This window comes from Geotrypetes seraphini, chromosome 1, assembly GCF_902459505.1.
Source record: "Geotrypetes seraphini chromosome 1, aGeoSer1.1, whole genome shotgun sequence".
NCBI classification, from domain to species: Eukaryota; Metazoa; Chordata; class Amphibia; order Gymnophiona; family Dermophiidae; genus Geotrypetes; species Geotrypetes seraphini.
In genome coordinates, this window is record NC_047084.1 from 259,041,804 (window position 1) to 259,057,012 (window position 15,209).

The following is a 15,209-nucleotide window of genomic DNA, read 5'->3' on the forward strand; positions in this document are numbered from 1 at the left end:
CAAGTTGTCACTGTTCACATCATTCTGCTCCTCATAATTGCTGAATGTCCCATCCACAGTGACTTCCCATCCACAGTGAAAGTCCCATCCACAGTGACTTCTCCTTTCCTGCAATTTAGTTGTTTTTATGTTATAATGAACATAGTGCCCTTCCTCCTCCTTTTTATCCTACCCAATCCTTTCTGCAATCGAATAATCATAACTGCAACAGCAGTGTAACAGGACAAATCAGGATCGAATTAGCCTATTTAGTCATCCTGCATTGAGATAGCAATCCAATAAATGGATATGAATTTTGGAAAATAATTTTATATAATCCAATTTTTTCAAATATACCCTAGTGCAAAAATTGCTGCTTAGTGGCCAGTAAACATTCTGAATTTGTGGAAAGTGTAAAATCATGCCCAACATAGGGTCTAAAAATTCCTTTGAATTGACACATCTGAGCAAAAGTTTCCCTTTGACATGGTTCTTCATAGGATGCTCATCAGTAAACCTAGTGGGCTGAAGTTAGGACCCAGAGTGGTGACCTGGATTAGAAATTGGTTGATGGACAGATGACAGAGTGGTGGTGAATGGAATTTGCTTGGAGGAAAGAAAAGTGAGTAGTGATGTGCTTCAGAGATTGGTATTGGGGCCCATTCTGTTCAATATATCTGTGAGTGATATTTCTGAAGGATTAGAAGGAAAAGTGTGTCTTTTTGCAGATGACATGAAGATTTGCAATAGAGCAGACATGCCAGAGAGAATATAAAACGTGAGAAGAGATCTTTGAATGTTGGAGGAATGGTCTAATATCTGGCAGTTAAAATTTAATGCAAAGAAGTGCAGAATGATGCACTTGGGGACTGGGGAGTAAAAATCCAAAGGAGCTGTATATACTTGGGGGTGAGGAGCTGATATACACGGATAGGTTGAGGGACCTTGGCGTGATAGTGTCTGAGGATCTCAAGGCTACGAAACAACATGACAAGACAGTGGCCATAGAAGGATGCTGGGCTGCATAGAGAGAGAAATTGCCAACAGAAAAAGAGAAGTGTTGATGCCCCTGTACAAGTCATTGGTGAAGCTCCAATCGGAATATTGTTTTCACTTCTGGAGGCTGTACCTTGCTAAGGATTTTAGAAGACTTGAAGTGGTCCAGAGGAAGGTGACAAAAATGATATCAGGATTTCACCAAGAGACGTATGAGTAGAGGCTTGAATACCTGAATATGTATACCCTGAAGGAAAGAAGGGATTGAGGAGATATGATACAGATGTTTGAATACTTGAAGGATATTAATCTACAAACAAATCTATCTCAGAGATGGAAAAGTGGTAAAACTAAAGGACATAATATTAGGTTGTGGGGTGGTAGACTTAGGAGTAACATCAGGAAATACTTCTTCATGGAGATAGTGGTGGATGCTTGGAATGTCCTCCCTATAGAGGTGGTAGATTCAAAAACAGTGACAGAGTTCGAAACTGTGTGGGATAGACACAACGGATCCCTAAATAAGAAGAGGATAGTATCAACACAAAACTCGACAGATCAAAAACTAGGAAAGGTGCTTAAATGGAAGCCCAGCATCAGGGAAGTGACGATGATGACAGACAGACTTCTATGGTCTGTGTCCAGTAGGGCGGTCCCAAAAATACACTTTTTTCATTTGTCTACAAGGCTAATTTTATTCCTTTATATAAAAATTAAAAAAATACAACAGACAACAATTTATTATTTCTCTAGCGCTACCAGGCACACGCATTGTACATTGTATACGTAAGAGACAATCCTTGCTCAGAAGATCTTACAATCTAATTATGACAGACACACAGAGCAAAAGGGAAGTCAGAACAAGTGCTCATGTAGGGAATTAGAGGGATGCTGATGAGGTGGAATCACATAGGACAGTCTGAATTTAGAGCTCAAGAAGGGAATAGGAGGGGGCTGAAGATATGGTAAGGGACCATTAAGGGGATGACAGACAGATATGTTAGTAGGGTTAGAATTTATATGCAGCTTCAAATAAGTGGTCCTTCAGTCTGTATTTGAATACCGCCAGAGACAGAGCCTGATGTAACGAGCCAGGCAGGTTGTTCCAGGCATGTAGCACAGCGAGATAGAAGGGACGGAGACTGGAGTTGGCAGTAGAGGAGAAGGGTACCAACAGGAGGTACTTGACTGCTGAACGGAGTTCCCAGGAGGGAGTATACGAAGTAATAAGAGAGGATAAATACCGAGGAGCTGCAGAGTGAGTACACTTTGAACGCCAGTAAAGAGGAGTTTGAATCGAATGTGGAGAAGGACAGGGAGCCAGTGAAGCGACCTGAGGAGAGGGGTAATGTGCGTATAAATGCACAAAATTTTCCTTAAAAGGGTTCAGCTTGCCTCGCTGTTTTTTTAAAACTACTACTAAGCTTAGCAGTATATTGTAATTCTTGTGCATTCAACAAATAATCAATGGCCTGTGACATAAGGGCCAGCTTTGATGCAGAAGGAAACTTCTTTCGGTGGCTGGCCACTAGCCGAAGAACAAATTGCTTTTGTTCTTTATCTTTTGTCGAAGTATCATTGTATAACAAGCCAGTTTGGATGCCTGATTCTAAAGTTCCTTGAAAACTGGGTCGTCAGTCCACTCTATGGGATGTTTCTTCAGGAATATTTTCGCTTCGATCAAAAAATGACTGTGTTCTCTGTGTTACAAGACTTTCAAAGGTCACAATTTTCATTTCATGTGTATGCATGAGACGTCATGGAATGTTTGGCAACGGTGGACGCTGTAAGTTTTGCACCATTCGTAGCTTTATTTCTGGTGCGATTCTGTCATCAAAAAATGCAAGTGCTGCTAGGTGCTCGGATAGAAACCATAGATGTCTGGAAATGGCTGTGAGCACCATGTTTGCAGCAGTTTTATTTGTGCAGTTTCTTCAGCTTCCTAACGCAAGAGTACACTCCTCCCTCCATATTCGCGGGGGTTAGGGGCAGAGCTGGCCCGCGAATGTTGAAAAATCTCGGATAATTTTTAGGGCCGGCTTTGACCCACCCCCGCCTCCCTCCTGCGTCCCAGATCTTTCCCAGATCTTACCTAGTGGTCTAGCAGCGATTTGGGACAGGATCGATTGTCCTACACTCCTTCCCCGTGCAGAGCCGTCATCAAAATGGCTTCCGTGAGTTCCCGTAGTAGTCTACAACGGGAACTCATGGCAGCCATTTTGATGATGACTGTGCATGGTGCAGGAGCGTAGGACGATCGATCCTGCCCTGCGTCGCCACTAGACCACCTGGTAAGGTCTGGGGAAGGTCCAGGATCCAGTGTTTATTTTACCCAAAAAATCGCAAATAACCGAATCCGCGGATACTGAAAGAGTGGATTCGGAGGGGGAAGTGTATACGTGTTGTGTCAGAATCCTGGCTCAATCCCATACCACCATTGCTGACTCACATGCCAACTTATAGCTTTCCAGTAATTGTTTTCCTTCATCATAGTAATGAAAATTGACCAGTTGAAGAACATCCAGTGGCAGTCTAGCAATTGACAGCTGACAGACTGACTTCCCAAGGAGCCAGTTTTCAGGTGCAGATCGCAAACTAGAAAACGCCATACAAACTAATGCATAATCATACGCATATGCATAATCACCTACGTACACAATGAACAAGCAAACAGTGTTTGCTGGGGTGACCTCTAAATAATGTCTAATCAAGCTGAAATTTGACACATGAGTAAGACATACCAAGTGGACAAAAATAAACCTTGTGGAGATAAGATTTGACAAGGTTTTTTATGTACTACTGTAGACCACTCCAGTGTTCAGTATATGGGAAGACAGATGAGGGGAGGGGGCTGGAGTTAGATTTGACAGTGACTCCAGCAGTGGGGCGGTATAGCTGATGCTGGACTGGTTTCTATGGTCTCTGTCCCATATGCGGCAAGAAGTATCATGAGCTATTATGTGTATTTTATTCCACATTCAAATCGTCTGAGTACAGGTCTTATCTGGGGGGAGGGGGGAGGAAGACATCTTATACTGAAACTTAGCAAATAAAATGAAAAATTACTGGTTTGTTGACTAGAGAATGAATGTAACTGTTGGGCAGACTGATTGGACCACACAGGTCTGTATCTGCCATCATCTATTTATTTAAAACACTTGTAACCCTCATATCAACCATCTATGCGGATAACAACAATCATTTACTATGTTACTATGAAATTTTAGTTTTGAGCACATCTTTCTCCCTTTAGGTCTGTCTCAAAACTAATTTAAAATTGCCATGCCAATGCTGATCCTCAGGTATTGCAGAGTGGGTCTTTAAATCCAAGTTCAAGTGCAATTTATTTAATATTCCGCAAATATAAAACCAAGGTAACTCTAAGTGGTTTACAATAAAATGTAAAAATGAATTTAAAAAAATGAATTAAAACAAAAAAGAATAAAAAAAATAGACAAAACATGAAATTTGGAGAAACAGTAAGACAACCACAAATCACAATCATTGGCAATCCAGAAATCAGTGCTGGCAAGGAGTATGAAAGTACTGTGAATTTGAAAAGGCAAGGCAGATCAGAGCATTCTCCTAGCTGCCACCTTGTCAGACGTTCATCACTGAACATTATTTGGTCGTCTGCTGCAAAACAGTGCTTCATTCACAGGCTTGTCTGGCTCTTTTGCTGAACTGTGCCTGTTTATTTTATTAGTGGATTGAAGCATATCAACAACCTGTTGCTTTTGGTAATTCATTACCGGTCTTAGCCTCTTGGAAACAATCTATTAGGAAACCAAGGGAGGGGGAGATAGAGGGAAATTTAGCTCAAATGGTGCTGCAAAGGAACATAAAAGGCTGAAATGGTTATTATGACTGGCATGCCACCTTGTTGAACTTTTGTATCACACAGTTTGTTTAGTAATAATCAGCTGTCTCCTCTTTTCAGGATGGAGAGGTGATTGGCATAAACACTTTGAAAGTCGCAGCAGGAATCTCCTTTGCTATTCCTTCTGATCGGATTAAGAGATTCCTTACAGAATCACATGATAAACAAAATAAAGGTAATGCTGGAGTACCATTAGCACAGAAACTTGTGCATATTAGGGCTTCTTTTACTAAGGTGCGCTAGCGGTTTTAGCACGCGCTGCCCCCCAGCTCAATGGTGGCGTTAGTGCCTAGCGCGTGCGCTAAAACCGCTCCCGCAGCTTAGTAAAAGGAGCCCTTAGTCTTTTTTTTTTTTTTTTAATTATCTTAATGCAGTGATAGCCTGACTCAGGGTTAGGATTATGTTTATGTAACCTGTAGAAGAGACATGCAACCTCTTTGTGAACGGGGCGTGTGATCAGTTTATACAAGGTTTATTTGCTATTTCAGAACCTAATGTTTTGTTTTTTTGTTTTTTTTTTAAATTTAGTTTTCTATACCGTCCCCCCAGGGGAGCTCAGAATGGTTTACATGCATTTATTCGGGAACTCAAGCATTTTCCCTATTTGATTCTCTCTAAAGCAACTGATGTAAAAAATTACAGCTATACTCTGTGAAAAGAACATTCAAGTTGGGATGTTCCAAATGTGCAAAGTGTTTTGCAGATGGCTTGTTGAATATGGTAGGGAAGTGCATTCCTCTGAGATGACATGGGCAATTAAGAACATAAGAATAGCCTTACTGGGTCAGACCAATGGTCCATCAAGCCCAGTAGCCCGTTTTCACAGTGGCCAATCCAGGTCACTAGTATCTGGCCAAAACCCAAGGTGTAGCAATATTCCATGCTACCAATCCAGGGCAGGGATTCAAGACAAAGTTAGACAAGTTCCTGCTGAACTGGAATGTACGCAGGTAGGGCTAGTCTCAGTTAGGGCACTGGTCTTTGACCTAGGGGCTGCTGCGAGAGTGGACTGCTGGACACAATGGACCACTGGTCTGACCCAGCAGCAGCAATTCTTATGTTCTTATGTTCCCTCATGTTTTTCTCAATAACAGACTATGGACTTTTCCTCCAAGAATTTAGAACATAAGAACATAAGTAACGCCTCTGCTGGGTCAGACCAGAGGTCCATCTTGCCCAGCAGTTTGCTCACGCGTTGGCCCATCAGGTCCAGGACCTGTGTAGTAATCCTCTATCTATATCCTTCTATCCCCTTTTCCTTCAGGAAATCATCCAATCCCTTCTTGAACCCCCAAAACCGTGCTCTGTCCTATCACGCCCTCTGGAAGTGCATTCCAGGTGTCCACCACCCTCTGGGTGAAGAAGAACTTCATAGCATTGGTTCTGAATGTGTTCTCTTTTAATTTTTCCGAATGCCCTCTCGTTCTTGTAGTTTTTGAAAGTTTGACAAATTTGTCCAAACCTTTCTTAAAACTATGCTATCCGCTCTTACCTCATCCTCTGGCAACGTGTTTCAGAGCTTAACTATTCTCTAAGTGAAAAAAAATTTCCTCCTATTGGTTTTAAGAGTATTTCCCTGTAACTTAATCAAGAGTCCCCCTAGTTTTGTTTCATTTATTTCCAGAAGCATGGAAACATTTATGGTCCCAAATCTGCCTTGAAGGTCCCACAGCCAGTCTAGTGTTCTGGACTTCCACAATTAATATACATGAGGTAAATTTCCGTATTCATTGTAGAGATCTTGAAATCCTAATTGGCTGTGGAGACCTTGCCTAAGGTGACATCTATTGGTCAACCAGGAGCACCCAGGAAGGTCCCTTAAGATTGGAGCAGTGGTTCCCAACTTTTCCATGCCATAGTTAGGGATGTCTATTGTCTACTAAAGAAGCAAAAGCAAAAAACCACTGGAATATATTCTCTAACAAACACTTGCACCAAAATCACACAGGGGATCTTTTACTAGCTGATTTGGAGCGTGCTAAACGCTAATGTGTCCATAAAATATAATGGAGGTATCAGTGAATGAAAGTGCTCACCTGGCACTAATCCTGAGACAAATAAGAGCCTATACAGACTCAAGTAGTCACTGTTCACATCATTCTGCTCCTCATAATTGCTGAATGTGCATGTTTCAACAGTGAAAATTAAATAGAGAGAACAGCGTCCCTGAAGAGAGAGTGCAAAGGGCCTCAATGACGAAAACAACAGGACAAAGCAGGGAGTCATGAGGAAGAGATGTCAAAAGAAAAAAATATATATTTTTTTTCCTTTAAATGGAATGATATGCTAAAGTTTGAGTCAATTTGTTTATCTGAAGCACAATGCAAAAATCTTTTCGGTGTTCTCTAAAGCCTTTAGGCATTGAATAATTTTGGTTCATTTTAATAGACTCTTGACAGAGACATTTCTGCCGAAACACTGTCAGTGTCGAGTTTATGCAGTGCTACTATCAATAAAGTGAACTTTGAATTTAAGCCCACGGCTGAGTGATTGACATTAGAGAATGACATGAGGCCAAATTTTTCCCTGTCCTCGCAGGAACTCATTTTCCTGTCCCGTCCCCACGAGTTCTTTTCTTGTCCCTGCCCCATTCCTGCAAGCTCCGTCCTCATCTGCACAAGCCTCAAACACTTTAAAATCCTAAGCAGCAACATTCTAGAGCTCAGATTGTGATGTTATAATGCCTCATTCCACCAATGCCTAAGCTCCGTCCTCATCTGCACAAGCCTCAAACACTTTAAAATCCTAAGCAGCAACATTCTAGAGCTCAGATTGTGATGTCATAATGCCTCATTCCACCAATGCCTAAGCTCCGTCCTCATCTACACAAGCCTCAAACACTTTAAAATCATAAGTTTTCGAGGCTTGTGCAGTTAAGGCAGAGCTTACAGGAATGGGGCAGGGACAGCAATAGGACAGGAAATTGAGTTCCTGTGGGGACGGGGACAAATTTCTCCCCTTGTCATTCTCTAATTGACATCTCTTCCTCACGACTCCCTGCTTTGTCCTGGTGAAAAATACTGTAATGAACAGCCGGTATAAATAGCACAAATAAATCAAACAAAACAAAATGTCTTCTCTCTTCTAAAGCTGAAGCACTGATACTGCCTCTCTTTTATAAAAATTTGCTAAAAAAAAAAGTTATTTTTCTTATGCACTGTCTGATTTTGGTGCACATGTTTATTAGAGAACAGTTTCCTTATTGTTTTTTGCTTTTTAGTAGACAGGGGAGTTATTGTTTGGTGTTTTGAGACTCTTCCCTTCCCTTCTTCCGGTTTGTGGGATAGTCAGGGATGTGCAATTAAATGACAAAGCATTTCCTGTATTGGTTAGTGCCATTTTGAAATGAAATGACCAAGAAGGAAAACAACATTTCGTTATTTAAATATTTCAGTTGCTTTACATGTACTAGTTACAAATAAGCTGCAGTGAATGCTGTTAGTATCTGGTATTCACATACAGCACACTTTAAGATCATTGTAGGAAGCATCTACAGCAGGGGTGTCAAAGTCCCTCCTCGAGGGCCGCAATCCAGTTGGGTTTTCAGGATTTCCCCATTGAATATGCATGAGATCTATTAGCATACAATGAAAGCAGTGCATGCAAATAGATCTCATCTTATTAATTGGGGAAATCCTGAAAACCCGACTGGATTGCGGCCCTCGAGGAGGGACTTTGACACCCCTGATCTACAGTATATGCAGAAATAATGGGCCTTACATGTGTAGATTGAATATTTGTATAAATGGTGATTTATTATTATTATTTCAGAGCTGTAATTAATTCTTCTGCATTATCTGTTACTTACATTAATGTCACCCGTGTTAACTGCAAAGCGTACCCAACACCCCTTCCCTCCCCCTTCCATGTTCCTTCCTCACCTCCTAATATGACTTTCCAAGTTTGGTGTTTAACATGGTAAGTAAAGCACTTTTAGTGTGCTGTGTTAATTGGGTGTTTGTTTTTTCTCTGCATTAACTGTTAATTGATTGCTCTGGAGTCTTACCATTTCTATTATCATGTCTCGATACTTTGTTAGTTTTTCTAGTTCTTTCTCTTAATTCTTTTGTCTCCTGGAACTTCAAAATCCGTGAAAATCACAGTGTTTATTTTTATTTTATTCATTTATATCCAACCTACAACTAATCATATGAAAATCACTGAAAAGTTATCAGCCCAACCAACCAAGTTGAGGTAGTCTCCATCGAGGGCTTTAAACTTAGGGCTCCTTTCACTAAGCTGTGTTAGGGCATTAACGCGCAAAATAGCACGCGCTGAATTGCCGCGCGCACTAGACCTTAATGCCAGCATTGAGCTGGCATTAGTTCTATCCGTGTAGCGCGCGGTAATGTCCTGTGTGTGCTAAAAACGCTAGCGCACCTTAGTAAAAGGAGCCCTTATCCAGCAATTTTCTGTATTTTTCCAACAGATTGAAAAAAGTGGAAAATTACTAGACTAAAGTATATATCCCTCGATGGAGACTGTCTCAGCTTGGTTGGCTGGGCCGAGAACTTTTCAGCAGCCCCACATAAGTTTCATGGCTCCACATCATTTTCTTCTTGGTTGGGTTGAGAACTTTTCATTGACCCCTCATACCTCGTATACATACACAGTACTGTAGGACAAACATTCCTAATAATACATCCTAGCAAATCATTCACTGGGGGTTCAGCTGCCATATATTAGAATTTCTGTTGATTAATTATTCAAAAATGCTTTCATAAATAAGTGAGTTTTCAGATTTTTTTTTAATTGCTGCTTTATACAAAATCACAATGTGCTGGGCAAGGCATTCCATCATGGTAGTGTTTTCGATTACCATGAACTCACGTGGGTCATGTTCAAAATGTTAGTCCATTTGAATTCAAGTCCCTTTAAAATCTTGATTTGTTTTTTCTATATAACATAGTAACATAGTAGATGACGGCAGATAAAGACCCGAATGGTCCATCCAGTCTGCCCAACCTGATTCAATTAAAATTTATTTTATTTTTTTTTAAATTTTTTCTTCTTAGCTATTTCTGGGCAAGAATCCAAAGCTTTACCCGGTACTGTGCTTGGTGGTTATACCTGCATTTGTTGAGTCTAAAGTCATGCTTCTTGCACAGCCTCCAGTGGATCATTGCAGCTATCCTGTCATAACATTATTTGTCTTTATGGGCAATTTTATTACATCCAGTAAGCAAGTGGCCAGTTTCATCTTTTTCTTTAAATAGTCTACATTTGCTATTGAATAGGCCCCTATAAGTATAAATGTCATTGCATTAAATCTGGAAGATATTGTGGAGTTCAACAATATGACCGTGATTGAGTAAGGGAATCTCAAGGGTATCACATGACATAGCTCTAGACAAGTGTTTCTCAAGTCAGTCCTGGAGTATCTCCTTGACAGTCAGGTTTTCATGATATCTACAATGAATAAGTATGAGATTTATTTGCATATACTGCCTCCATTTTATGCAAATCTCTTTCATGTATATTCATTATGGATATCCTGAAAACCTGACTCGTAAGGGGGTACTCCAGGACTGACTTGAGAAACACTGCTCTAGCCAATGGGATTGGAGCACCATAAGAGGAAGGCAGGAGATTTAAATCTACTATTAACTTAAAACAATGTTCTCTCATGAAGAATCCTTTTTGGAGCAACATAAATGAATTAATTTTCTTTATAATTTGAGTGTGCCTATACGAATTGTTGGGGTGTGATATTTTGTGGGTTCACTGCCACATTTAGAAATAACTCATCAATTTAAGCACAGCAGGGTGGTAGAAGGATTCATGTCAGAGGCCTTATCCCACCCCCCTCTTTATGAAGCTACGTTAGGCTTTTTTTTATTGCTGGCTGGTGGTGGTAGAAACTCCAACACGTATAGAATTCCTATGAGCATTGGAGCTAATACTGCTGCGGCTGGTGATTAATAGAAAAAGCCTAATGAGGCTTCATAAAAGGGGGCCTTAAATTGGACAGAAAATGACAAAAAAAGTGGAGAACACATCTAAATTCTCTTTACTGTAGCGCTGAAATGTTAGCTTAATTTAAATGTACTTTGCTAAATTGAATGATGGAAATTTTGGGAATGCCGTCATTTAGAATGGCTTTAAAAACAAATATTTACCCAGTGACACTTTCTAAATTAGAGTAACCTAAACAGATCCTTACCTCTGAGAAGATTTACTAACTCCCACATGCAGTTGAAAAGTTTCCTGTTCAAAATAACATTTGAATCTTTTTTTTTTTCCAAAGCTAAATAAATAACTGTAAACATAGCATTCTTACCAGAGCACATTAAGAGTTCTGTTTTCACAGGCATTTTTCCTATGCTCATACCTATGTAAATTTTATTAGTTTATTTTGGAAAAATCTGGTTCCTAGAATATTATTCAGTATTGATGCTCTTTATGCAAGTGCACTGTTCATTCTATTGTTTGCTTTTTTTTTTTTTTTCCTTTTTCTCTCAGCAGTTTAAATTATTTTTTTAAGTAAAATTGTTGTTATTTTTGACTCACTGCCAGTGCACCGCAGAACACTTTGTTCAGTCTGTCTTGCACTGCTTGACTGGTGAATGACAGAGAATAATCAATCCCCATCAATGTCATTAAGTGATTTGAACTGCCAGACATAACAGAAGATTATTGTTGAATGACTGAGGGCCTGAGGCTCAGAGAGATAGAACTGTCAATTATAACTTCTGCTCCAGTAGTTCTTCACTAAGCCCAGCTACTCCTCCTCCTTCCCCCCCCCCCCCCTCTCTACTGCACACATGGGGGCTACAAAGACAGCATTTCTCTGTGTTCAGAGATTGAAGTGAGAGCTCCCTCTGGAACCTTGACTGATTATTAGGTGTTATTACCAAACTAAGGACCCCTTTACAAAGCTGCGGTAGCAATCCCCATGTGGCAAATGTGACGCAGCCCATTCAATTCCTATAGGCTGTGTCACATTTTCTGCTCTGGGACTTGCTACCATGGCTTTGTTAAAGGTGCCTTAAGGGTCTTCCCTGCCTTCTGGAAATAACTTGCTCTATCGGCCTCAGCCTTCTCCACATGCAGAACAACAAGTTGCTGACTGAACCCATAGCATATCATTTGTGCAAGTGAGCAGCTCATCCTGTACAGACTTAGATCAGTCTTATCGAAATGGGATCCTTGAATGCTAGGTTATTTTGTACTGGAGCCAACATGACAGTACTCAGCAGGTCCTGCATAATAGGGGTTTTGGCACCACTCGGAGCCTGTCTGCAGTTGTGGTCACATCCAAATGCAAGTCAAGTAATGTTTAATGAAGATTGATTTTCACTAAAACCAGACCATCAAATTCCAGAATAAGCAAATAGCACAGAGGAAAATACAAGTCATATTCCAAATGTTTTAACTGCAGAAAGAACAAATTATTGTTTTATTGCGTATATCAATTTAGGTTACAAAATACAAACTGTAGTCATGCATTACAAAACCTATATTGTCAGTAATATGCAGTACTCCCACAAATTTTGAAAAACCACGAATGCGGTTTTCTGCCTGTCAAAAGGCAGGGGAGGCAGGAGAGGGCAGCTGGGGCAACGGCGGGTGAAGAAAATCACTCGCGGTCTGCTCCGACCACCTCTTCCTGTAGTAAAGTCGGGCTACCCCAATCAGGAGCTGCTTTGACACACAGCTCCTGATTGATGTAGCTTGACTTTACTACAGGAAGAGGCGGTCGGAGGAGACCGCAAATGAGCGAGTCACGATTCATGAACCGTGAATTTGCGGGGGAACACTGTATTGCTACTAGTAGCATGGTCTCTACATTGACTCTCTTTTCTCAGGGCAGGATTCACAAAACTCTCCAACCGTCTAACTTTCATCACTAAACCAGTCTGACCTGATTGGCCCAGGTGCGTAAGGGCCCAGGGGCCTTTGGTATCTGGATAGTCAGAATCTTAGGCCACCCCCAGTACATCCCAGAATGCACTGGGAAGGAGGCCTAAGACTCCAGTTGGCCCAGTTGCCTAAGGCCCATACTATAGGACCTGGGCCAAGCACAGCCTTAGGCCCCTCCCCAGTTCATCCAAGAATGCACCAGGAAGGGGAAGAGGCGGGCCTGCCGGCTAGGGGAAATGGGCATCCCTCTTGCTGGCCATCTCCTAAAGGTATGGGAGGGGGTTCAGGAGATGTCGGGGGGGAGAGATGTTAGGGTGTCAGGGAGTGTCAGGGTATGTTGGGGAGGTGTCATGGAGTGTCGGGTGGGTGTTGGGGAATGTTGGGTGGTGTCGGGGAATATTGGAGGTTTGGGGGATCGACAGGGCTAGCAGCAGGAGGGAGAGGGCATCCCTCCTGATGGGGGACTTCGAGGGAGATTTTGGGGGGTGGCAGCGAAATAAATTGGGTATTCCTTCTACTGGCCAAGTTTGCAAGGGAAGTTTAGGGGTTCCCTGCCACAGCTGATAGGAAGAGCTCAGGCACGATTCTCTAATCAGTGTCTGTGACATGGGTTTCGGTTAGAAAATCGGGCCATTTAGGCGGGGTTGGGCATCTGTCCCTTAGGGCAGATGCAATTCTGTATAGGATGCCAGTGTGCGATTCTCAGCCGCTTCTTAGGCAGCTGCAAAAACAGGCGTCCTATGCAGAATTTCCCCTAAAGGCTTTCAAAAATCAGATGTCCAACAAACTTTTCTGTTTATTTTGTCCTTTTTCCAAACAGATAACCAAATGATTCCACTCTCTTGAGCAAGGATGGAACAATTTCCTTCATTCTGTGGGAGGAGCCAAGGTGACCCTAAAATCATAGACCTTTGTGGAACTTAGCATATCCTAACACACAGGCTCAGTCATTATCTGGATACTTATGAGCGGTGTCTGACTGAGGATGTGGCAAACAGGATCTTTCTCAAATGGAATATGCTATTTTAACATTTAAAACAAAATTAAATACCCAACCAGAATTCATTAACAGACTTCTAATTCCCTACAATACTACTTCGTTCAACATCTCAGAATCTTCTTGTTATACCATCTTTAAAATTAACACGTTGCGCTCCAATAATTTTGCCGTCACTGCCCCTACTCTCTGGAATTCATTGCCCACTTATTTGCGCAATGAGTCCAATCTAAAACAATTTAAAACAAAACTAAAAACATTCTTGTTCCAGGACGCCTTTGGATAACAACTGCCATTTTAAGGACATCATTTAGATTAAATTGATAATTTTTCCCTATTGTACTTTCCTTTTATGTTGCACTTTTCTTTCACAATTGTAGTTCTTCCCCACTCTCCTATTGTCTGAAATAAGTCCATATGTCTATCAGTGTTTCGTTTTGACACTTGGTTTTTACCTAGCATCCCTTGTTTTAACATGTATTTAAATAATTTTAGAATGTACACCGCTTAGAATACCGATTAAGCGGTTTAAAAAGATTTTTAATAATCTTGAAACTTGAAACAATAAATCTATTTGCAACAGCTTAACAGGAAGGTAGAAGTTTTCTGCTTTACAAAGAGATCAAAGCTTAAAGTAAAGCAGTTGCTTTCTCCCATCATTGAGTGACCATAATTCTGTGTTTGTTGCATCTTTCAATTTTGCTGGTAGCCAAAACCTTGATAAAATTCAGAAGTAACCAAGGGACCATGATATGAATGACTCTTTTGGGCCAGGACAAATCTCTTTTCTGTTTTTCTACAATTTTGGGACATAGGGAAAAAGTCAGGATCTTACCTAACCCTAATTAGTTCATTGCTACATCCAGATAGCCATTCTCTAGCTCCCACAGCCTGGGTGATGAGGAAGATGCAATAAAATCTCATGGTCTAATAATAGTGTCTGAAGTTCTTCTATACTCACACACATAAGAACATAAGAATAGTCTTACTGGGTCAGACCAATGGTCCATCAAGCCCAATAGCTCATTCTCATGGGGGGCAATCCAGGTCACTAGTACCTGGCCAAAACCCAAGGAGTAGCAATATTCCATGCTACCGATACAGGGCAACCAGTGGCTTCCCCCATGTTTTTCTCAATAACAGACTATGGACTTTTCCTACAGGAACTTGTCCAAACCTTCCTTAAGACCAGCTACGCTATCTGCTCTTACAACATCCTCTAGCAACGTGTTCCAGCTCTTAACTATTCTCTGAGTGAAAGAAAAAATTCCTACTATTGGATTTAAAAGTATTTCTCTATAACTTCATCGAGAGTCCCCTACTCTTTGAAATTTTTGACAAAGTGAAAAATCGATCCACTTGTACCCATTCTACTCCACTCAGGATTTTGTAGACTTTAATCATATCTCCCCAAGCCATCTCTTTTCCAAGCTGAAGAGCCCTAACAGTTTTAGTCTTTCCTCATATGAGAGGAGTTCCATCCCCTTTACATCT

At 41.0% G+C, this 15,209-nt stretch overlaps 1 protein-coding gene across 1 annotated transcript in view; it reads left to right on the forward strand.

The window, feature by feature from the left end:
- Positions 1-15,209, forward strand: part of HTRA3 (HtrA serine peptidase 3) — a 99,348-nt gene that overhangs the window by 51,810 nt on the left and 32,329 nt on the right. The window contains exon 6 of the mRNA XM_033950097.1: positions 4,916-5,030. Within this exon, the coding sequence (XP_033805988.1) occupies positions 4,916-5,030 (115 nt within the window). The remainder of the gene's footprint in view (positions 1-4,915; positions 5,031-15,209) is intronic.